The following is a 26211-nucleotide window of genomic DNA, read 5'->3' as shown; positions in this document are numbered from 1 at the left end:
CCTGGCAGTGGCTATGCATGGGGCCAAGCTGCATAGATATTCATTGTATCTTATTAAGTGAACCATCAGTAATCAAGTAGGATGGACTTTCCCTGTCCCCCCTCCCTTACAAGCCAGCATTGCAATCACATTCCTTCTGATGTTCCTCCCAAGCCAAAACATATAAATAAAAAATCTGAGACAATTTGAAAACATTGGGAATGATGGAACATCATGCATGTAAGTAGTTTCCTCTGCTGCGTACTGGCAGCATTACTTTAAAGAGATTTAGCATTATGTTTGAATTAACTAAGGACTGAAATATAGTAGTAATTCCTAATAATGCTATTTTAGGGAAAATCTTGCCACATCATTAGGAGTCAAGCACAGGAGAGATCACATATTCTCATAGAGGCTTTTAAAAATATGGACAATATCAGTTTGGAAAAGGTGGTGTGAGACAGACAGAATTACCTAAGGTACGGAATTAAGCACTATCTGACATAAATGAATGGGAAGAAGGAACCATGCCATGGAACTATGCAGAAAGAGAGCTAATGTTATGAAATCTCATAACAGGAGTAAGGCTAGGCAAAATTCAATCACGCATAGTACTCCAGGTGAAGAGCCTTCTGTCATCTAAAGTTTAACACCTGATCACTAATCCCTACTGTCCCTATAAGTAGATGACTATGACACACATGATGAAGGCACTGGGTTCTTTCAAGGTGATGTGTGCATACCAGCAGTGTGGTACACATTCAACAACCACACACAGATGGTGCAGAAGGTCAGTGTTGTCATACATCTTTGCATTACATATTTCTTCTTCAGATCCTTCATCATTATCTGCAGCAGAACCATAGGAACAGATAGCATGTAGCTGAATAGATCAGGCACATGTATCCCAATAAAATGCTGCAGGCATGGATGGGAACTTACCCAAGAATAAGGATGTTAGGCATTATCAGACTTCCACATCAGAGGGTAAGACCTCTGAGTTAAGGTCTAGATCCTGCAGTAATGTTCAGTCAATGCAAAAAGCTTCCTCTTCATTTCATCATCATCATCATCATCATCATCATCATCATCATCATAGCAATTGATATCAAATGCTAATATCTGATTACAATCTATAAGACCATCTCCAACACTACCATTAGGGAACATTGTCTAAGATAGATTTAAAATCTGACATAACATTCTTCTTCTTTCGGCTTTTTCCCAGTTAGGGGTCACAACAGCGGATCACCTTGTCCACTCATGATTGGCTGTGGAGTTTTACGGTGTCGAGTTGCCAACCAGATGCCCAACCTTCCACATAAGGCACACACACGCACACCTAGGGCCAATTTAGAGTGCCCAATCCACCTGCAGCATGTCTTTGGGATGTGGGAGGAAACCGGAGCACCCGGAGGAAACCCACGCGACCACAGGGAGGACATGCAGACTCCGCACAAAAGGCACCCCAGCTGAAGATCGAACCGAAGAACCTCTTGCTGTGAGGCGGCAATGCTAACCACTGCACCACCGTGGCCACCCTAAAATCTGACATAACATAGCATACTGTAATACATACATCATCCAACAACATCACCAAGAAAAAGCTAAAGGAAGTACAGTAACTAATGAACCGTTTGTGTTGGCAGTGACAGTTTGCACTTACCTGCATTAAAAACATGATAACACCTGCTATGTAAGGAAAAAAAACATTGGTGGCAATAATAGTATTGAGACTTGCATTACAAGCTGAAAGTACCTTCACTACCACGACAGTTCAGTTCTTTAGTATGTACTTTTGCAGTAGTTCCTGTCTGCTGCCCCTTTCTTACTCTCCCACTATGCTGGTATAACTAGCACTTGTGCTACTGATCACTACAGTGCAAATTGTGATGGCTATCACAGATGAATAACATTCCTTGTATGATATGTGGACAAATGGCTGATGCACAATGTGAGTTGACCATGCAGTACTCAACATAATCCAAAAGTAACACTCCATGCACCAATGACTATATAATTTCACAGGTTCATATGCATATACTAAGCTAATGACCACAAGCACCTTTTAATTCTAGCTATGAATCTCAAATGTATCCAACAATTTGGTGCCCAAGAAGTTATTTTACAGGTATGTGTAGGCTAGGCCATGGGTGGTCAAACATTTATAGGTCTCCTCTTTCCATTAGAGACATAGATGACAGACCAGGTGTGAATTGCTGATTTCCCATCCCCTGGTTCAGGTTATGCTGGAATATAGTCAGGCAGAACTTTGTTTCACATGGATAGAAAGACTGCTACAGAGAATACACACAATCACGTAATGCAGAATATTAGTAATTTTACACTGTCACATATAGAATGTCATGGCCCATAGTTTTGGACGAGTTGCTGTTGCCTTCACCTGCACTGCTGTGTACTGCTCCCCAATCTGCTGGAGGAGATGGACTGTTGCTGCTATCAGCTTGGCCAATGTCACTAGTGAGACAAATGAAATAGGGATTTGCACTACCACCATCAATCACTATTTGTGTTACTTGTGCACAATCGTGTTATGCAGAGTGCAACAAGAAGTAAACATTCAGCATACAGAAGCAGAGTCATGCTGAAGTACTCCCCCACCTCATTCAGGCAATGGAAAAGTGCTTTGAGCACCATAATAGCAGTTCAGCTGCTGCTGGTGGGCCCTTTCTCATGTAAATTAATTTAAAAAAGTCCAAACCATAAAAATTACTTTTCCTGATGGGCTCCTTAAAATAAACTATTTTTTCTCTGGATACATCCCAGTCTGCATGCACAGCAAATAAGAAACATCCAGAACTGGCACATGAGCTTTTGAACTCACAGTTTTCAAAGTGAGACAGCAGGATGCACTGATGTTTGCTTTATAGCCTACCTGTGGCACACATTGATGAAACCAGCTAAGTACAGGAGATGTTTCAACTGTCTAAACACTGAATCTGATATTTTTGTCACTGATGTTTATTTCTTCAAACATGAGAAATTGCTCTGTGTGTATTGAAAGGTGGATGGTAGGAAGCATTGATGTTTACTTTACAGCATGACTGTGGCACACACTGATGAAACCAGCCAGGTACAAGAGATGTTTCAATTGCATGTATGCTGACTATCATTTCTGTCACTGATGTTTATTCCTTCAAAAATGAGAAATGTGTATGTGTGTGTGAGAAAATATCTAGTTAGAGATAGTTGGAATCAAACCCTATACCTTAGGTACTAAAGACAAGAGCCTTAATCCTCCACTCTAACTAAAGGAATTCCCTTTAGTAAATCACATTGATTTATATTCAGTCATTTGTTTTTATGTTGAAGGAAGGAGATAGATTGTAGTGAAAAATATGAGCCATGTTTTTTTGAAGGTGTCTATTAAATCACTGAAACATCAGATCATGGAATGGTATTTCATTGGAAATGCCATTCATTGAACCCTCCACACCCCCTGCTAATTATATATACCAACTCAGAGATAACACTACAATGGCAATCCCTACAGTAATGCTATTTCAGTCAGAATGGTTCAACAAATGGCATGTTCAAAAAATGCTGTTCAAAATGTCATTTGATGATCTGTTCTTTTGATGAAATACTAGGGACCTGTTTTTTGATAATTTTCCTTGGTTTCCTCATTCTGTTGAATGCTGGCTCTATTTTTATTATTTAGCTGTGAATAAATTAACAGCTTGACATCTACAAGTTTAATGTTAGTATTTTAACTATGAATACATTTTTTAACGTAGGTTGTTTTTTATTATTAATTATTTATTTATTTTTTGCAGGTGCACAGGTGTGAAATGCATTGCGTTTGGGCTACCACTCTTTTTCTAGTACTTGCAAATGCATAAGATTAATAGCTGTAGTATATGGTTACTGTTTCCTGTAGTACATATTTTGATTTTCTCAGCCTTCATTTGTCTTCTATGTAACTGTGCCAAGTTACTTCCATAAGCAGCATTCCTTGGCTGTTCCTGAAAAGGTCCACTTGCACTTATTTGCTGTTAGCAAATGCATTACACATTTGTATTTTAAATTTCTGCATCCTTCACTTAGGTGCTAATTAGTACTTCATTATCTGCCATTTGAGTATGAATCCCTGCATTTTCACAAAATAAAATTTCAAGGGAAGAGAAGTTTATGGTTTCCCATGCCAAGTCTATTTTCAATGTGGGAATTTAAAAAAATAATTGTTAAGAGTTTTTTTCTGAAAAAAATTGAAATATGTTTTAAATGAAATCCAGACATCAATGATACCAATTTGTCCACAATCTGGCATAATGATCAGAGCAGTCTGATCTTCGACTTCCATTATGTAGTCATTGTTGCATGGTACTATTATATAGTCTTCTCTAAAAGATCAGATTGTAAAAAATTTCGGAAGCTAGTTAAAAACTGTTATTCTAGCAATAGGAGCAGAAGACTAAAGCTCTGACATGTTAATGAGCTGCTCCCTGTGACATCCATCTTCATTAACGAACTGTCTGACATTGAGAAAGTCACTTAACCAGGCAGTGCTTTGGAGCTATTGGGAATTTGGACTATGCTCCTTAAAAGTATCCAGGATTGCATGTCTAATAAATATGAACATGTTGTTTTCCAGCCATTCCCTATTGCATAGCTAATTGAGTTCAGGCAATATTATGGCAATATCGCCAGCATACCAGTTTTTAATGCATTATAGGCAATTTATTCATCAAGAACAGCAAGCACTGCATTTGTGGATGAGGCACTGAAATGTAAAGTTGTTTGCCAGTAGCAACCTTTACATTAGTAACAGTTTCCTTTTGTGTTGAATTCAGATGACATTTACTTCTACAGAAATTATACATATTGACATAGGATATGTTATCAGGTAGTTACTATTAATTATGGTCTCATAAATACTCTTCTGTTTTAACTGTGCTGCATATGGCTGGCTCTTATGGTATAATACTAGTGATCTTAAAACAACTCCATGTAGTTCCTTTAAACCTAACAGTAAAGTATGTGTAATTTTATTTTTTCATAACATTAAGAGGTGTAAACAGTGAAAGAGGCTGTAATTGCTGATGGGGAGGGCTGTCTGTGGATGAAAGTACATTTTGCTCTTATCTGATCATCTGTGAACTGTCTTTAAACTGACTTTGCCAGAGTAGTGTGTGTGTGTGTGTGTGTGTGTGTGTGTGTGTGTGTGTGTGTGTGTGTGTGTGTGTGTGTGTGTGTGTGTGTGTGTGTCTGTGTGTGTGTTCATGTGTGAATTAAGTTGGAATACCTTGGTTACTCTGTGTTTATGTGAAACAGATTTGAAATGTGTGACTTTGTTCAATATTATTTTTTTTTGACAGACACCTGAGAAGGATGCAGCCAACAAGGTAACCATAATCGCTGGGTTTGGAGGATGTTGGATAAAAATGACTGACCTTTGTGAGCCTGTCAATAGTCTGTCTTTACAGGACTAGTGTGCAGTTGTTTAACAGAAATTGGAATACTTTTACTGTGGCCATATTTATCACAAGCATACATGTTCATAGTTGATAAAACAGCTGTACAGATATTGATGGATTCTTATGATGAAGTCAAACATATTATTACAAACAGTAAAGTTACTAGGGAGACTAATGCTGCCACATGTTCTCAGATAAGGGATGAATGAATAACTGTAACAGTGTTAGACGAGTTAATGATAATAATAAACTGAGGATGAATTTGAAATATAGTAGCAATACTGGAGGCATATGCAAGATCATTTACAATAACTGGAAGATTTTATTCGCAAATGATACTGTCAGACAAGTAGTGGTCGATAATCTGAATTTCACCTTCAGAAAGAATAGAGACTTGAACTGTTTACTGTGTAGTAACTATAGTTCAAGTAGGAAAGACGTTCCTTGGCCTAACAGGGTTGGGACATTCCCTTCTAGCCATTGTAACGCTTGTGCACTGATATCTACCAGCAATGAATTTTTGCATCCATCTTCTTTAAAACACTACTCTCCCAACTTGTATGCTGATTGTCAAACTCGCAATGTGGTCTATCCAGCTAAATGCAACTCGTGCATCATTTGAAAGAGTTAATTCTCCAACATTCCAGTGCCATAAGACTGAATTGCAAGCATAATGGTTTATATCAGCATATAAATGAGAATAGCGGACATTCCTTTTCTTTTTTAGTTTTACAGATTGCTAAAGAGAACCTGAGAGATGGTGACATGATTAACTTTACTGAGTTATGCGAGTTTTATTGGGTCAAAGATATTCAGGCTGATAGAACCCCAGGACTGAATGGGATGATTCCGCTCAAGCCTATCCTGAGGGGCGTAGACTCCAACAATGATTTTGATTGTTTTTTGGTTATTTTAAATTATTGAAGGTTTATGGATGTGGATGATCTGAAGAAGGGACACAGTCCTGAGAGCGCTAATCCATTTTATCTGGTTTTATCGGCTGATATTAAAATATTTTTGACTTATTCTTTGCAGTCTGGTGGTTTCTGCGGTTTTCAGTTTAGTTATTTGGTTTCTGGCATATCACACTGAACCTTTGCTTCTCCTTTGTTTATTTGTTTTTGTAGTGGTATAGATAGATCTTGTGTGAATATATTTATTAATGCATAGTTAGATACAAGTTTATATTATTTACTCATGGTTTTTTTGCATTCAAATGTACCTTTTGGTTGCATTGTATAACTTAATTTTGTTTAATGTTGCAGGAACAAATCAAAATTCCTTAGAAGAAATGAGTCACTCAAGTCAATCAGCTGCCCCAAATGGATTCAAAAAACACTTTATGAGCCGGAAGCTGGATTGTGATAACCAACCCCAAGAACCAGACAGACTCTTTCAAAGGTGTTTTATGGCTACTGTTACTACAATTAATGTCCAAGGTCCAACATAACTGTACAACATATCATAGCTTGGAAACTGCATAAAATGTAAAATGTGCTTTAAAGAGACCACTGTACCCTCTTCTTTTCTTAAATGTTTACATCTACAACGGGAAGGAAGATGTGATATAAAATATTTTTAATGCATTTGCTCATCCAGACATCTTCTGCAAAAAGTTTTAAAGATTCTGTACCCATTTTAATTGCCAATATTAAACAGCAGGATTTTTTTACATGTCAAATGAACATAAGTACAGGTTGTAAGCACATTATTATCTGCCTGCATAAACTACAGAAAGGAAATTATGCAACACATTCTCGCTGAAATATTTTTACATCACATTTGATACTTAAATGTTGACTTGCTTGCCCATTTATGGATTTTTATTTACAACTTGTCACTTCAGATTATCTTTCTAAAGCACTTGCTTATTAATCTGCTTCTGTAAGAGGAACTGACTGGTTTTGTGTAGTCAAAATGTTCAGGATCATAAAAGATTTTTGTCTCTGCATTAATGTTTATATATGCCACAATTTATTAATGGGCAACACTCGCAAACATACAAGATTATGTATGATCAGCATAAACTGGACTGCTGTAATCTTTTCGACTTTTTATTGAACAGAATGTTCCAAATTCAAACAGACCAGAGGTGCTTGACGTTTCTGATATGATGCCAGTGCCTGACTCATTACAATGTCTGAAGAATTTTCCAGACTATTTTTTAACATAGTATTGATCATTCTGACAAGACTAAGTTGCTGCACCAATAGCAGAATGTGACACAACTTGCAGTGTGGTCACTCATGTTGTTTATGGCCACTGGCAACGATAACAAATGTCATCTAATAGCATGTCCTGCAAGTATTACACAGGATAAAATGAGAACCAATGTATTATACCCTATTGATTTTTCCATCATGTAAAACTCAAATATCATCCACAATGCATTAAACCAACTGCTCCTAAGAGCATGATTTCTGGTGCCTAAAACATATATCATTGTGTTTTGCAAAAACTGCTCTACTCTAAATGTTTTAAGATGTGGACACTGGATTTCTTTTATTTTATTGCTGGTATTTGATTACAGCACCCATCTTTGTACATTAACCACATTGTATTACTAATAGATACTAGATGAAATCATTAGTGGTATGTGTTTATAATGTGCACTTTTGCTGGGTGTATCTGCTGCTGTTGATTTGCATTCCACAAGCTGTACAATGAGGTGCATCCTTATTTTAAAAGGTACTAGACTGAAACCATAAAAACAATATAAATTCAGACAAGAAATTCGCAGTGTAGACAAACCTGTTGTATATCTCTTAGCCACTGATTTATTCAAAGATGAACTATTAAGAGAGCAGTACAGAGAAAGCTGGCAAGGATAAAGGTGCAGGCGGACTATAAAGAGCATAAAGTAGAATATTTTAACAGACTACATCTCTGCATAAGGGAATAGTGGGTTGAAATGACTAAAATATAAGTGTTAGCTACAGTTGGGAGTAGACAGGCAGTCATACAAAGTAAGCAAGGGTCAGTACATGTGAACTGATTTGATTTGGCAACAGACTGCCCTTTAACCTTGGTCTATGGCAGGTACTGGGTCAATAAATCAAGGCAGTATGGCAGAAAATGATCTAGGATGTGTACTTGCACATGCAGTGCGTTTGGTGCAAATGTGTAGTGGGTATTGTTTACTCCTTGGTAGCTGTGAAGGTGAGTCAGGATGATTTTTTTGTTTAAGATATGCATACTATCTGAGACTGCAGTGAAGAGGAACTCTTTTGGGCTGCATTTATTAGCTGTAGGTAGGTGATGGTTAGACACTTCCCCTAAGTTTGGAGAATGCCAGCTAAACTCAGATGTCTCTTGCACATTCTACAGCTTCATATCAGACCAGACTACTGGCTCCACATATGTCCAGGTTTCTTGCAATTTAAACAGCATGACCATTGGTGGTTAACTGTGATGCATGTAAAAAAGAAAAAAAAATGTAATGTACAGTATTAGCCTTAAAATAGGGGATTTCACCAGCTTTCTGCCTAGTACAAGACTAATCTCTTTCTCAACACCTCCCTTACAAAACTGACCCAGGCTGACATAGGCTTTACGACTTGAAGGAGCAAAATTCAACAACCCAACTGATATTTTGATGAACCATGATAAGAAAGTGCCGCAGTACCAAAATAAATACACACACAAAGATGCATAAATATATATGTGTGTGTGTGTGTGTACATCTATAGCTATATATTTATAAGACAAAGGTATCTGAGTTTGTGGTAGAGCTGGGGATTTATATGCTGATTATGCAGATTGCACATTTTAAGGTTAGAATAGGTGTTAGGCAAGGAGATAGAGTGAGTGTGAGTATATGTGTTTTAGGGAAAGGAATAGATTACAGGATAGATTTAGTGTGTGACTGTGTGTGTTTAGAGGTAAGATAATGGTTGGGTAAGAGGATAGGTTCAGTGAGTGAGACAGAGAGTGTGTGTATGCATGTGTGTGTGTATGCGTGTGTGTGTGTGTGTGTGTGTGTGTGTGTGTGTGTGTGTGTGTGTGTGTGTGTGTGTGTGTGTGTGTGTGTGTGTGTGTGTGTGTGTGTGTGTGTGTGTGTGTGTGTGTGTGTGTGTGTGTGTGTGTGTGTGTGTGTGTGTGTGTGTGTGTGTGTGTGTATATGTGTGTGTGTGTGTGTGTGTCTAAGAGATGTAAGTCCAAGCCATCATGTGTGATAGTAGTGTTACGGAAAGGGCTTTTTTTTTAAGTTAAACTACATGGTCAGGGTTCTGGTTAATATGCATTACTAAGGCGGAGAAAGGGGTGAAGTTATACTTGATAACCTTAAACCTACCTTTACACCTAAACCTAACCACACAAGTTTACCTTAAAAAATTCATTTCTGTAACACTGTTTAGATAAATGTGAGCTGAATGTGTGTTAAGGTTATGGGTAGTACATCAGAAAAAGCAATGCGTTTCATTTTTTGATGTAGTAGGTGTCAGTAGTTAGTGTTATTGATATAATGAACTGTCAACATGTTATGGATGATGTTTTTGTGTGTTGATCATTTAACACGTCTGTCATTCATTTTTTTAAATCTCTCCCTCTCTCTTTATATATATATATATATATATATATATATATATATATATATATATATATATATATATATATATATATATATATATATAGAATAGAGAGAGAGAGAGAAAGATGCACACACACGCACACACACACACACACGCACACACGCACACACACACACACGCGCGCACACACACACACACACACACACACACACACACACACACACACACACGCACACACAATGAGGGCATACAAAATATACACTTGCAGTACAAAGTACCTTGAGGCTCTAGCCAGGAACAGAGAACACTATTATATAGCATAAGCAGAAAGCTAAAGCCATAGTTTAAAGTAGAAAGGGATGATGATGAAACAGGGGGGAAGTTCAAGAAACAAGATTAGACTGGGATCTTGGTTGTTTATCCTTAAGTAGAACAAAAATAATCGTGCAGAATACTATATTCACAAAGTAACAAAAAGTTTTTTAAGAACTAAGCCAATATGGGACTGGAGAAAGAAAATTCTGCCCATAGGGATGACTGTAATAAGGGATATAGACAATAGTCAAGAGGGGGGCATGAATTTATTGGAGAAAGCTGACAAAGTAACCAAGATATTGGAAGCAAATATTTAGTGATGGAAAGGTAATAGATTGAGAAGAGGTCAAAAATGTATTTGGACTGCAGACTAGTGATTGCCTTCCCTATCAAGGATTGATATCAGAGAATAGGCAAAGTAAAAGAAATAGGGGAGTCCTAAGCAAAAGACCAGCATTGGTAGAGTTTTTAGTAGAATTTAGAACAGAAGCTGCTATTAAAAAGGGATAATTAGTAAAGCATATAAATATTGCATGATAACTTTAAGAATCCATTAGAGGAGGTAGAATGGATTGGAAAAAGAGGTGGCACAGGCAATTCACAAAGAAAGACTTGGGGTTATAGGCATATCTCCCAAATATCATCACTAAGGGGTTTTCATCCAGAAAAAAAGAGGTCATTGTCCCACTGTACTCATCCCTCATTAGACCTATTATAGAATACAACACCTCGTTTTGTATGTACCTCTCAAGACATCTGCAACAACTGGAAAGGCCGCAGAAATACCTCACTAAGAGAATCATAAGCCTAAAGCAGATGCCCTATGCTGACAATCTAAAAAAAAACTCCAGCTATACTCTGTCGAATATCATCTACTCAGAGGCGATCTCTGCTTAACATACAAGGCCATGTCAAACCCAGAGCTGTTGGACATACTACACTTAAAGAAATGCCAATCCCTCAAAGCCACATGCTCCAGGGATCTAAACCTTGTCATCACAATGAACAAAACATGCTGGAGGGATAGGTTCCTGACCCAGAGACTTCCCAGACTCTGGAATAGACTGCCCATACATGTCAAGCAGAGTGCCTCTTTGGCCCTCTTCAAAGGGAACCTTGATGCTTGGATTGGAGATAGGAAATTCAACCCAGGGATCACGTCATTCACCCTGCTAGACAGGGGTCCAGGGAAGTAAATATTTTGGGAAGAAATAGCCATGGAATTGTTATGGCTAGACTTGCGTAGGCCCGAGGGCCAATAGCCTAGTACTAACCTATGAACCTATGAAATCTAGAAGATACAGGATCTTTGCTTGGAAGTGTTTACATAGGTATTTTTTTACCCCAAATAGACTCCAAATAATTTTTCGGAAGGTAGACAGCAAATGTTGGAGTGTGCTGGGGAAGGAAGAGGTAAATGGGAACATATTTTCTTGGAGTGTTATACATTATTAGACTTTAAAAACTCCCTGCAGGCTACTCTAGAAATGCAGGGTAAGCAAATTGGTATACCCAAGGAAATATTTTTTTGAGCTATGATACAGAATCAGAATTGCCTAGACATAGTAAGTCCTTGCTGAGTGAAATTATGGTGGCTGCCAAAAATGCAGTTACTAGAAAAATGGAAATCAGTATCTAAACCAACTGTATTAGAAGTAGTGAGTATTGTAACAGAGATAAAGCAACTGGAAATGGGATATTTAAAAATGGCAGGAACAAATTACACAGCAAAAAATGGGAATTATGGGAACAATATATGCAGAATAATGTTTTGGAGGAGGAATATGGTTTAAAAGAAGGCAGGATTTGAATGAGCTATGTAATATTTGACTGACAATGACTGAATAGATTATAAATGATGTAAATCTTTGCAACTAAAACTATGTCAGTATGGTTTGTTTTTATTTATATAAATGTATGATTGCCTATATCATGAGTGATAATTTAATAAAGATGTTTCTTGTTAAAACAAAAAAACATGTTAGCGCATAGACTAAACTTCTCTGAATGCCTCAAGCATAATCTATATATTTTAGTGCAGACATGACTGATACTTGTAAAAAACACTTTACGCTGGCAGCTGAGAATCTCATCCTTTTTGTTTGTAAAATGGATGAGCAGTTATCAGTCAAAAAGTTGCAATAGTTGTGTACACTCTAAATAAATTAGGCTAATGTAAGATTGTATAGTAACATAAAATTGTAATAATGACTGTCTAGAAGCAAAAGTGTACAGCTATACAACAATTTATAGTTATACTTCTCAACCTCTTTCCTCTAGAAATTGGGACAAAGCCAAAAATAATTGGAGGAAGGTCTACAGTCCAGGATATTTTTAAATAGTGCACTAATTCACTTAAAATGGGTTAAAACATATTCTGCCCCAGCTTCGGAACAATTACAAGTATGAAGCGAATGTCTGTCATAATTAACTCACAGTAACACTTAGTGGTTTATCAGAAAATTGAAAAACTATGAGGAACAGGGCAGAAGTATCAAGAAAAATCAGGGATGTTCTGCCACATCAGAGATAGTTAAGAGGTATGTATACTTCTTCCAGGGAAAACAATGTATTTAAAAGATAGAATTTCGTCAGGGAAACATATTTCTCACAAAGAGGAGTGTTAAAAAGTTAGAATTTTAAAACCTGGTCAGAATAATCTTAGTACTGAGCAGATTCTACATTATGTGGCTTCATGCTACTGTAGAACTGAAAATCACATTGCTTTATAAACAAAACAGCAGGTATGGATGACTAAAATGATTTTAGAATAATGAGATTAAGCTAAATATAATCTCAGATGGATTTTATTAGTTCTAAAATGCATTTGATTAAGGTATTCATTTCTAATATGCCTTCAAAGGGATGTAGGGCATCATTCCCCAAAATCTAAAGCAAAAGTCTCTCTTTTTTTGCATTTATTTACTTTACTATGCCTTGTAAAGTAATAGGAAACAAACTAAAAACACTTTCAGATGCAAATAGAGGAAGAGTCATAACAAAATTCCTTTACAGTCAGACTTGAATTGAAGTTCAGAACTGCTATATATCAAGCAGAGATACAGGATGAGTTCTTAGGGTATATATTAACACTGGAACAAAGAATCTGAATGCCAACAATGCATGGCATGATAGCAATGACCTATGCACAATGGAAAAACTGCCAAGTAAGGCAGCAATGAGGAACTCAAATGACTTTTGACATGTTAAACAAAAAGTTCTCTTGAGATATGATCCACACCACTTAAAGAACTGGAGTCAGTATGTCGTGAACCACAGTCAGACTACATCAATTGCACCTTAGAACCTGATGCAGTGCTGCAGGACTAGAGGTCTAAAGTGTCCTATATCATTACACAACCTAGGAAAGGGCTGAGCAGCCATACGCTTGCTAATCTGATCTTCGTATCAAGGAAGGCTCCCAAAGTAGGGGTTGTAGAGCTCTTGAATATTAATCCTCATGTTGGTGAGTAACAGCAGCAAACTCCTTGCAAAATCTGTTTGATCCAGTTCTAGGTCTAAATTTCAGCCTAGTGTACAAATGGCCTTAAAAGGATATGCTATGTCAGTAAATGATCAAAGCCTTTGGCACAATACCATACAGAAGGTTGGTAGAAAAACTATTTTTTTCTAAGTCATTCTTAGCATATTTCAACATGTATGAGCAGCAGTCCATCATACAAATAGTTTGAAGAACTGAAATGTCTAACTGCCCAAACAAGAAATTCCACACAATGCCCCAAAGTTATCTCGCTTTCATAAAAAAGGTAGCTCAACAGATGCAGCAATTCCTGTATATATATATATACACACACACACACACACACACACACACACACACACACACACACACACACACACATATATATATATATATATATATATATATATATATATATATATATATATATATATATATCATACCCTACCAGAGCTGATGCTGCCACTATTAGCTAAGTTCCCATTTCCACAAGCTACTACAGTATATAGGAACCAAGCCCTATCAAAAAAGCTGAAATTCTAGTTTATTATTTGAAAAGGGGCTAAGCCCTTTCTTCCCCCAACATCATCTCTTCCTCTCATACCTTCTTTTCCTATCTTTTCAGATAACCTCTTCAGCTCTTCACAACTTGTTCTCCAACAGTTTTCTCAAGCCGTGCTGTGCACTACAGGCCATCAACACCCTTTCTTCTGATCTCCCAACTCACTTTCTACCATCTTACTTAACCTCTCTGTATCTGCCCCCAAAATCTCTCTTCACGCAAACATGACCATATGTTTCTATTTTTTAAAACCCTCAGTATCTGTGTCAAATGTACCACTTCGGCATACCTTGTGCAATTCATCATGCCCCATCTACTCAACTTCATTTACCATCCTCAGTGTTCCCTTGAGAATCTATCCTTTTTGGCCCTCCAAAGAAGTGCATTACAAATCCTGTGAATATGACCTTTGTACGTATCTTGTGGCCTTGTAGCAACGTCTCTCAAGATATACAAAATCTAGGGGAAAAAACATAACCCTTATCATCTCAATTTCCCTCCAGGAAACTTAGTCTTCTTGGCCATTTATCCAATAATCCCAATATCTTCCTTCTCAGATCATCCCTATTCCATCTCCTCCAGAATTACAGATATGTCAAATAACAAATAGATATTTATCCCTCCCACCCTGATGACTACTCCAGTGTACCACACCCTTCCTCACTCGCACCTACATGAATAACCACAGACTTCTGTGGGTGAAAGCACAGCCCAGATTATTCTTCAGAAGCAGTTTAAATTTCCAGAATGATTATCTGTGAACTGTCTGGTAGTTAGAACATTGGATTAAGGCTAAGACCTGTTAACAAGCTGCTTCTTGTAGTCCAGGGTTTGATTCCCTCAGCTTCTATTGGCCTGCTGTGTGACTCTCGGAAAATCAATTAACTAGACATTACACTTGTGAAATTGGGCTAAACTTCTCAATGGTGTCCTGAACTCCATGCATAGTGAATAGTTATAAACCTGTTCATATCCTCGTACATCAGAATACAACTTTCTGAACATACATGCATACTATTGTGCCTCACTATCTTCCCATTAAAAACAGGAAGCATTTTATTTGCTGTGTCAGCTTTTCTATCATCAAAAGAAAGATGGATGAAGAAAGTGAACAGACTTAACTTTTCCCCCTGCCTAAGTGCATTCTGTCTGTTCATCCCTTGTTTGCCAAAACTCTTATCCATGGGCCCAAAAACAATGATTTTATGCTATGCATTAAACTTCATCGTATATCAATTTCTGCATAGTGTTCAAGATAAAGCTCCAGTTCACTTAACTGAAAGCTTTTTGCATGTTCCTGAGGACTAGGCCTGGCTGACTCTTTCATTCTTTTCTACTCACACTAAAAGTCCAATAACTCCTGCACTGGCCCAACGCTTCCTGGAATTCATCAATTCCAGTGCCCTGGACCAGCTCATTCTTACCCCCACTAGACCAGCTCATTCTTACCCCCACTAGAGGAAGCAACATCCTTGACCTGGTTATTACTAACATGGGCAACCATTGCTCTATACCAATAATCAATTCTTCCCTGGTTAGATCCAAACACAAACTAATCACCATGGAACTCCACATCTCACCCACACCCCCTGCGAAGGTATCCACCATGAAAAACTTCTCAAAAGCTGACGTTGGACTCCTAGAAACAGAGGTGGCTAACTTCACAGCACCCATGCCAGTTTAAAATAGATGCCTGACTGCTGAATCATACAACGATGCACTGTACAAACACGTACATAAATGCATGGAACTAGCCATACTCAACAGAACCAAGACACTCTCCGCCAATAAAAAGGAAGCCAATCTGGTGGTCCCCTGCCATTAAGAAACTCTACAACAGAAGGAAGAAACTGTTGCAGGAAAAAGGTGAAGTCTCAAAACTGGAAAAACTCCCTTATCAGCCTCAGCAAAAAGTTGAGATTCCTCATCAAAACCTCTAAAGCCAGCTATGAAGGTAGAATTTCGACAGCCATTAAAAACAACCACAAAGCCTTTTATAGTTATATCAAAAATCTCCATGCCAATACCCAGGTTTACTCTGAGTTATTGCACAATGGTACCTCCTACACTTAGCCAACAGATATTGCCAACATACTAGCCGACAGATTCAGTGCCAACTTTACCCCTCTCCTCCAAAGGACTAATCACAATACTGGAAGAATGCCAGGCATCCAGCATTACTGCAGCACAGGTTAAAGGTGCATTGTCCAAGGCCAAGAATACAGCTTCAGTGGGACCTGACAATATCCCTGCTGTGTTATACATGAATTACAAAGTGTACTGGTGCCACATCTGTGTGCCTTGTTCACTCACAGTCTCACCTCAGGCTTTGTCCCTACCGAATGGTGCACTGCTACAGTCATCCCTCTTCATAAAGGAAGAGCAACTACAGACCCTGGGAATTATTACTCCATTAGCCTGACAAGTCTCATATGTAAGGTTATAGAATGCATCATCATAGACCTAATTAACAAGGATATAGGGTATCTTCAAACTCTAGATATCACGCAATTTGGTTTTGTGAAAGGTAGAGCATGCCTGTTCAACCTGGTTGATTTCTTTGAATCAGTCACCAGAGCTGTGGATGAAGGTAAGGCAGTTCATACAGCTTACCTTGATCTGGCCAAGGCCTTTGATACAATTCCTCACTCAGGAATTATTGATAAATTCACCAGACTAGGCATCAACCCCTATATCATTAGGTGGGTTGCAAATTGGCTCATAGATAGAACCCATAGTGTGGAAGTAGCAGACCAGACTGCTGATCAGTCATGAGTGGAGTCCCACAGGGATCGGATAGGTCTTGGGTCCTCTCTTGTTTCGCATCTTCTTCTCAGAAGTCCAGGCCAACATGAAGGGACTCTGTCTGACCAAGTTCACAGACAACTGCAATCTGGTGGCCATTATTAACTCCCCAAGTGATGCAGACATCCTACAGAAAGGCCTCACTGAGACCAATGTGTGGTGTCGAAACCATGGCCTTAAGCTTAATGCCAAAAATGCGCTGTCATCCACTTTGGGAAAAACTCATTTCCCACTAACTACCACATTGATGGGAGCCCACTGAACACTGAAGGCATTATAAGAGATCTGGGGACACATGTTGCAGCAACCTCTCCTTCGACTATCTCATTGCCACTGTGGTCAGAAAGTCATCTATGTGGCACATCTTATTACCAAAGGTTTTGCATCCTGGAAGAAAGAGGTCATCATTTCTTTCTAGTCTTCCCTCATTAGACCAGTCATAGAGAATAATGCCCCATTTGGCATGTACCTCACTAGACACCTGCAACAGCTGGAGAGGCCACAGAAGTGCCTCACAAAGAGAATCCTATGCCTTAAACACATGTCCTACACAGACAGGCTAAAAAAACTCCAGCTATTCTCTACATCATATCATCTACAAAGAGGCGATCTCTGCTTGACTTACAAAGCCATGTCTGACCCAGCTCAATTAGAAATGCTACATCTAATGAAATCCCAATACCTCCACACCACACACTCCAGAGACCTCAACCTCATTACCACAATCAACAGAACATGATGGAGGGACAGGTTCATAACCCAGAGACTGCCCATGCTCTGGAATAGACTTTGCATACATGTCAAACAGAGCACCTCACTGGCCCTCTTCAAGAGAAATCTTGATGCGTGTATGGGAAATAGAAAGTTCACCCCGGGAATCACTCCAGTGGCTCTACTTTATAGAGTCACTAGGAAGTAACATCGGATGGCACAATATCAGGGCACTTCCATGGGCTAGGCTTGTAAAGGCTCCAGAGCCATTAGCCTAGTACATATCCATGAACCTATGAACCTATGAATAATCTACTGAGGATCTTCCTTTCACAGAATCTGTGCATCCTCCAAGACACAAGGACATACTGCCTTCAGCGTTAAAGAAAAAGTTGAGTATCAGTATTAAACAACAAAATTAGGTAATAGTTTTCTGGATTCTTGTGATCTCCCCATCCTTAAGTTAATACTACTAACCATTCCACCTTGATTGACTGATTCCAAGATTCTTCACTTCTGCAATCTTTCCTTCAATGGGTCTGTCAAGGTTCCACATATGTCTAAGTCTACCACCTTATAAAAATTCCACAGAATTCATCTGGACCTCTCACTTTGCTTGCCCTCAAAGCTTTAATCATCATGACCACCTCTCCTTCCATACAGATCTACATAATCTGGTTCACTCTTCTACACTCATGGATACAGCTCCCCCCAGCAGCAAATTCCATGTTTTGTAAGCCAACTTTGTTACACAAGTTATTATAAAAGAGCTTAAAGACATCTCTAATGTTTCCTACTATTTAGCAACCTCATTCCTGACACTGATGTTACAGCTCTCTGCCAAGCCTTCTGCGTTTTCTCATCCACAATAAATGTGTTGTGTATCACTCATGCCCACCACCTGGCACCTTTCCTATGTAATTTCATAATTAGCTGCTTTTCCTCTGGTTCCTACAGTTTCTAAAAATTCCTGGAATCTACTCCTCATGTTTTCTGACAATTGCCAACACCCCCAACCTGGTTAAAACTTTAACTCTTGCTCTCTACCCCCTCATCCATAACTACGTCAGCATGCTTCTTCCACATCTATCCTCTGTGACCTATAATTATTCCAGCATTAATCCCATTACATTCCTTAACCCTTATACTTCAGTTAACATTCTGATTATCCCTGACTGCCTGTTTCAGCATATCTTTTAACTACCACAACTCTCTACACTTTACCTCTTCTCTGTTTTCCAACACCAGCTACCTATGTGTTCTGAAACACTTTGCTTCAGAATCCCCACACCTTCTACCTCCCTTGACATCTTAAAATCCACAAGCAACCAGTCCAGTGTACTCATCTGCCTACATTCATCTGTCAAGAAAGAGTATTGTCTTTTTGACCCCCAGATTTCAGTACAGATATCTATCACTTCCACCTCTCCCATCCGGTTCCTCAGACCCATGGCTGGTAGTGTGGAACTCCACGGCTCTCATACATCCTATATAGTGCTAGACATAACACACAATTAAAATCCCTTCTAAAATGATTTGATCATCTTTATCTGTGTAATTCTTCACATCCAAGACATTCCCTTAACATCGCCTCACTATCATCATTCAGGCCACAATAGGAAGTTGCAACCAAACTCTTACACTACCATAAAGAGTGCCTCACCACCCAGTTACCATCTCTTCTCAGTATCCACATCTGTACCTTCCAGCATGGCTTTTCCTTTACTAGAATTCTTGCCACACTCTTCCTTCCTCCATTTATACACAGGATCTCCAGCCAATGACTTCCTTTTTTAAAGTTTTTCTCGCCCACATTTTCAGCTTCATCCCCAGCACCATCACCCCCCTCCCCATCCCCTTATTTACCAACTATTTCATCATTCTTTTCTTTTTAATGGAACTGTTGATGCATCCCAGATGTCAAGTTGCAACCTTAACTACTATCCCAGTCCAAAACTATGCCACCATACTTCTTCAGATGGATCCAATGGGCCTTTGGTCCAGCTGCACAACGTGGAATATGCTTCTCTCTGGTATCAAACCTAGGTCAACAATGATCTCTGTGTGAACTCTGTAAACATACTACTCCCCCAACCCCAGTCATCTGACAGCCCTACGTACTGCACACCTATCTTATATCATCCATCTCAAAATTATTAACAGCTTATTAAACTCCCATCTACAGTCTCTATTTAATATCTGGCACCACACTCTATTACCACTAAGAAACCAGCAAACAAAATATCTTCCACAAAATTACTCCACATCATCACACTGAACAAGCCCACTAGGTCACACCAGACTATCTTCATTCCTCTTAATAGTAGCCTTCTAAGAGCAAAATCCTTCCAAAGAAAATACTTTGTTCAAAATCCACTGTTTATATAAAGTGTATATATCCTACTTTTGAATTAAGCAATGTGAATATCCTACATTCAGGTAAATAAAGGATCCCTACCTTGAATTCATCAACTAAACTGCACCCCCACCAACTTATTTTATTAGAAAAACAGTGTCATAAACTTAGCACATTTGGAAAACATTACTATACCAAGCCAACAAGCAGCTGTCCCATTGTGCATCATTTTGCTACCTTTTTTTCTTTAACATAATACAAAGAAGATAGACAATAGCAAATTGCTTTTCTTTTTCTTATTTTTCCTGGTCTCCCTACCTGACCTGCTTAGCCATATGGCTTCCCTCTAAATTACTGTGTCCTCACACCATGGATCCCACAACTCCTCCTTTCTAGGAAGTAGACATATTTCTGGGGAGTCCCTTGACTACTTATGCAGTCAGTTTTAAAATAATACATCAGTAATTACAAGGAATCTTGTAAGGAAATCCAGGATGTAGCATCAATAGCTTTCATGTGTGTTGAGTTGGTCAGAATCACTAACGTAGGGGAGTGGCACATGTAATTATGTCACTGCATTCTGCCACTATTCCCAATTAATTAGGTCACAGGTAAGACCGACGGTATACGTCAGGGGTCATATAGCCAGCAGTTTACCTAGAACCCTCCCACTGCATAAGAGAGCTGACCATCAGCTGCTTCACCCCATAACCTGGCTGACTCTATCAGTGACCTGAGACTGTTCCTGAACTCGTGACCTGCCTCTATGGCACACCAGTCAACCTACAGACATTGATAATAGATACAAAAGCCTTTGAAAAGCAGGTATACTTAACCACCCCCAAAAAAAGAAAAAAAAATCTGGATATTTAATTAGCATAAAATCTGAATATCAAATAGCGTATAACTTCCTGCTTCTAGTAGTCTAAGGGGAGAGAAACAATGGAAATGATAAGCATGTTTTCATGGAGGTTGTGTAAAATCTGCAGACTTTAATGAACTGTATTTGGGCCACACAAGGTCATTTATTTTTGCTTCTGAAAAAAAAAAAAAAAGAGAAAATATTTTTTGAATTATTTGTGTCACAAATATTTTTTATTATGTATTGTGGTTTACATTGTAATAGACAGTTTCAAAAATCATGCATGATGGTGGGGATTTGCCAAATAGTGTGAAGGGATAATTGAAGCCCCAAAAAAGTGATATACCTTCAAAAATAGGTACATCATGTCCAGGGGTAAATCAGACCTTAGAATAGGGATGTTCCTCCACAATAGGGACAGCTGAGAGGTCTGCTCTATGGCACTGCATTAGCTAACAGTAAGAAACTGTACAGTCAGAGGATACAGCACAGCATGTTAAAAAAGAACACAAAGTACTGAATATCCACATGCTCACAGAGAACTTGCCAAGGCTTTAGACTCCTAACAGTACACCAGTGTGAATAGAAACTTTCATAAAGATGAATTGCAACAAAGAAAAACACTTGAGTCAGGCTCATGATTCTATAATACATTACCAAATACCAAATGTTCTTTTCAGGCAATGTGATCCACTCTGTTCTCCCTATGTGATAACAACTTGATGCAAGATTCGAGAAGTATCTTCATCAGCCGTACATCTTCCTGCAAAGCTCTACAATCATTGAAGCACAGAGGAGAGATGCAACATAAAGGCTGGAGCATCATTAAAAAGATTGTTAGACATTAAATCATTATTTACCACTATTCCAAATGAAATAAGTATACAATATGTTCGAGAGTTTTTATTTGAGCATAGTGATTTTTCTAATAGTGAAATAGAACTGATTTGTTCTATGTTAGATACAGTTCTTTGCAATAAAGTTTTTTCTGTTTAAGAACCAATTTTACCATCAATGCTCAGGTGTTGCCATGGGCACACCTATAGCTAATAGCTACTTTAACCTACTATTAGCTAAATGAACGACATCTATATTTTCAGCAATGAGAATAATTCATACTACGCAGAACTTGCCTTTTATAAAAGATTTGTGGATGGCATCTTCCTTCTTTGGAAGGGAGATGAACAGTCTTTACACAGCTTTGTTGAATATTTACAAATGACTAATTTTTTACCTTTTGAATTAAAACATTCTGAATGTAATATTAATTTTTTGGATGTTAACATTACATATAATAATTATAGATTTGATACTTCTATTTATAAGAAGAAAGTACAGGCCATACACTATGTAGATGTCAATGGTATGCATCCAAGGCATATTTATAGAGTGGTAGTAAGAAGTCAGCTACTAAGGGCTAGCAGATTAAACACAACTACTGATGGGTTTAACAGAGAGGTAGATATTATGGTTCATGATTTTACTTTAAGAAAATATAACACTAAAATTATTAATGATGCTATACTACTTATAAATTCTGAAAGAGATAAAGTAAGTAAACCATACTTATTAGGTAATACATTAGAGAATGGACCTACCACTGATAGGTTCATAGGTTCATAGATAGGTACTAGACTATTGGCCCAAGGGCCTACGTAAGCCTAGCTAGCAAGGTTCCATAGCTTATGCCACCCAAGAAAGTTATTTTCCTGTGCCACTGTCCAGCAGACACAGAAGTGATCCCCGGGGTGTATTTCCTATTTCCCATCCACTCATCAAGATTTTTCTTGAAGAGTGCGAATGAAGAACTTTGCTTGACATAGATGGGTAGCTTGTTCCAGAGTATAGGAAGTCTCTGGGACAGAAATCTATCCCTCCAGCATGTCCTGTTTATTGTGGTGACAAGGTTTGGGTCCCTAGAGCATGTAGCTTGGAGGGATTGGGATTTCTTTAGGTGTAGCATGTCCAACAGCTCTGGGTTTGACATAGCTTTATATGTTAGGCAGAGATCACCTCAGAGTAGACAATATGCTATGGAGTAAAGCTGGAGTTTTTTGAGGCGGTCAGTGTAGGGCATTTGTTTGAGGCCAGTAATCCTCTTTGTGAGGTACTTCTGTGGCCTTTCCAGCTGCTGCAGATGTCTTGTGAGGTACATTCCAAAAGAGGCATTGTACTCTATAATGGGTCTAATGAGTGACGAGTAGAGAAGAACAATGACCTCTTTTTTCCTGGATGAGAACCCTTTTATGATGAGGTGTGCCACGTAGAAGGACTTCCTGACTACTGTGGTGATGTGACTGTCAAAGGAGAGACTACTGTCCACCTGGGTCCCAAGGTCTCTTATCACGCATTCGGTGTTAAGTAGATTGCTGCCTATGTGGTAGTTCATGGGTACAGAGTTTTTACCAAAGGGGATAACACTGCACTTTTTGGCATTGAGCTTGAGACCATGGCTCTGACACCGGGCATCTGTCTCAGTGAGGCCCTTCTGTAGGATGTCCACATCATTTAGGAACTTGACTATGGCTCCTAGTTTGCAGTCATCTGCAAACTTCATTAGCTAGAGGCCTTCTGTGTTAGCCTGTACTTCAGAGAAGTAGATACCAAACAGGAGAGGTCCCAGGACAGAACCGTGTGGTACTCTACTTGTCACTGCTTTGAGGTCAGATTTGGAGTCTGCAAATTTTACAGTGTGGGTTCTGTCAGTGAGCCAGATGGCAACCCATCTTGTGACGTAGGGATTTATACCTAGTTTAGTTTAGTGATAACACTGATTAGTCTGTTAGGTATATTACTAAGTACACTGCACATACTACACTTTGGGAAAAAAGAGGGTTCGGGTTCAAGTAAAAGCTCTTTGTAATAGGTCGATCCAAATGTGAGGATCCTGCTATCAAATAAATTCTGGTATTTTTCTTTGTCAGTATTTACTTCACTTTTTAGATATAGTTTCTTACAGTTCAATTTCTCCAAGTGTTTTGGATTTCTAATACAATGATGAGAATGTACCCTATTCCTAAGTCTGAGAATGATTAAAGTTCATGAAATTAGTATTGTTTTAATCTTTGATGTTAACTAAAAGCATTCTTTGCAGCACCTGCAATGTGCCTAGAACTGACTCCTTCTCGGTTACATGTATTGGTAACATATGTAAGTATGACTGTAAATTCCTTTTTATTACACCTTTTGCTCCTACTGCTATTGAAACTCTCAGGGTATCTTTTTTCTGGGTCTGGTTCTTAAGATCAGTCATTTATAATATCAGAACACATATGGTCTGTATAATATGGTCAACATTTTTAAAACATTGAACCATTTTGTCTGAAATTGTGGTTTAGGAAGTGTGCCCTTTTCCCTTCTGTAGTGTTATCTCAAAGTTGGTTTATGTATAATTATCAGGGGTGTGTGGGGGCACATTGAGGGTGCAGGGGGATTTTCCCACAGTAAAAACATTGTTTATGTTATTTGTGGGTTTTCAGCAATTTCAAATGTCAACTATATTGTCCTTATCATGTGGATTTTGACATTTCAAATAATCAGTCTTATGAACTAGATCCCTGTCTTCCACATTGCTCTCACTTCTGCCTGAAGATCCTGTTTTTTTCTGACTTTGTGTCTCTACGTACACTCTATGATCATTAGTTATTCCTGCTACCAGTGCTTCTCAGCTACTTCAGTATTGTAGTGTTTGTACAATCCCCATTGCAACAGTCATGCCACATTATTGTGCCTTTCAGTATACACACCCCTTTCCTTTAGTGTAACACGCCCAGCAACAACATGTGCAGCTGTTTCCAGTTCTTTTTTACAGAACCTGCATTTGTTGGTTTCTCCCAAAAACTGTGTACACTAATGTGTACATAGTCCACTACCCTGGGCCACCATCATTAACCTTTCATCTTTTGGCTTCAGTTCACCTTCCGTTAACCATTCCTGTGTGAGATCCTGATCAATATGAGGTTGTTATGAGATCTCTGTACTTGCCACTATATTTATGCTTTTTCCACATTTCTTTCCTTTTCATCTGATCCTTCTCCTAATATTTTTTCTTTTTTTTGCCACATTTAGTTTCTGTCTGATTTTTATCTACTACTGTTCTCAGCACTATTCCCACCCGACACAGAAATATTTTAATTGAACTAAGCACAGAAGTTGTCTTAGATTTTTTCTCCTCTTGTTTTAAAACTTTCACTATGTTTGGATCTGGTGAGGAAACAGATATCTATGCAGTCCCATGATTGCAGATGTATACAAGTAATCAGTTTCAAGGAGGGCCATACCTCCTTTAGAACAAGGAATAGTTACTGGTTTGTACATATCATTTGATTAGCATGAAGCATTTTTCTTGTTTTCTTGCCCAGCTGAAGCAGTATCTTTGGGCACCAGTTAATCACCCTAAAACTGTAAGAACTAAAAGAGCTAACTGGCTCACAAGACAGACACACGCTATCAAAGTGGGTGACTCCACATCAACCAGCAGACCTGTTACCAACAGGGTGCCATTGGGGTCAGTGCTGGGCCCCCTACTGTTTGGTGTATACTTCTCAGAAGTTCAAGCCAAAACTAAGGGGTTGTGGCTGACCAAGTCTGCAGACGACCGCAAACTGGGTGCAATTATTGAATCACCAGTTGATATCAATATACTCCATGAGAGTCTTACGCAGACCAGCAACTGATGTCTTAGTCACAGTCTCAAACTGAATGCAAAGAAATGCATCATCATTCCCTTCAGCATAAACAATGTCCATTCACACTATCAATTCAACAGCAGTACCCTAAGTACCCATGAAGTGGTAAGGGACTTGGGTTCACAAGTTGACCGCGATCTTAACTTCAACCACCATGTGTCTGTTGTAGAAAGGAAGGCCTTCTATGTAGTACACTTGATTAGTAAAAGCATCACCATGAGAAAAAAGAGGTCATAACCCCTCTATACTTAGCACTAATCCATCCCATAACTGAGTATAACTCCCCATTCAGCATGCACCATACGAAGCACCTGCAGCAACTGGACAAACCACAGAGATTTCTAACAAAGAAATCAAGGGACTCCAGCACATGTCATGCACAGACCAACTTAAGTCCATATCACTTTACTCTGTATCATATAGACTTCTTAGGAAAGACTTATGTCTGGCTTACAGAGCAATCTCAGGCCCAAACCTAATGA

The 26211-nt window shown here is 38.6% G+C and overlaps 1 protein-coding gene across 1 annotated transcript in view; it reads left to right on the top strand.

Annotated features, from left to right (window-relative positions):
* Positions 1 to 7834, top strand: part of SHISAL2A (shisa like 2A) — a 2291278-nt gene extending 2283444 nt beyond the window's left edge. The window contains exon 3 of the mRNA XM_044085954.1: positions 6683 to 7834. Within this exon, the coding sequence (XP_043941889.1) occupies positions 6683 to 6867 (185 nt within the window). The 3' untranslated portion in view covers positions 6868 to 7834. The remainder of the gene's footprint in view (positions 1 to 6682) is intronic.
* The last annotated feature ends 18377 nt before the right edge of the window (positions 7835 to 26211 follow it).

Source organism: Protopterus annectens, chromosome 10.part0 (genome assembly GCF_019279795.1).
Source record: "Protopterus annectens isolate FY-2018-M chromosome 10.part0, PAN1.0, whole genome shotgun sequence".
Lineage (NCBI taxonomy): Eukaryota > Metazoa > Chordata > Ceratodontiformes > Protopteridae > Protopterus > Protopterus annectens.
Note: the sequence above shows the minus strand (reverse complement) of the source record. Positions and strands in the feature narration are given on the sequence as shown.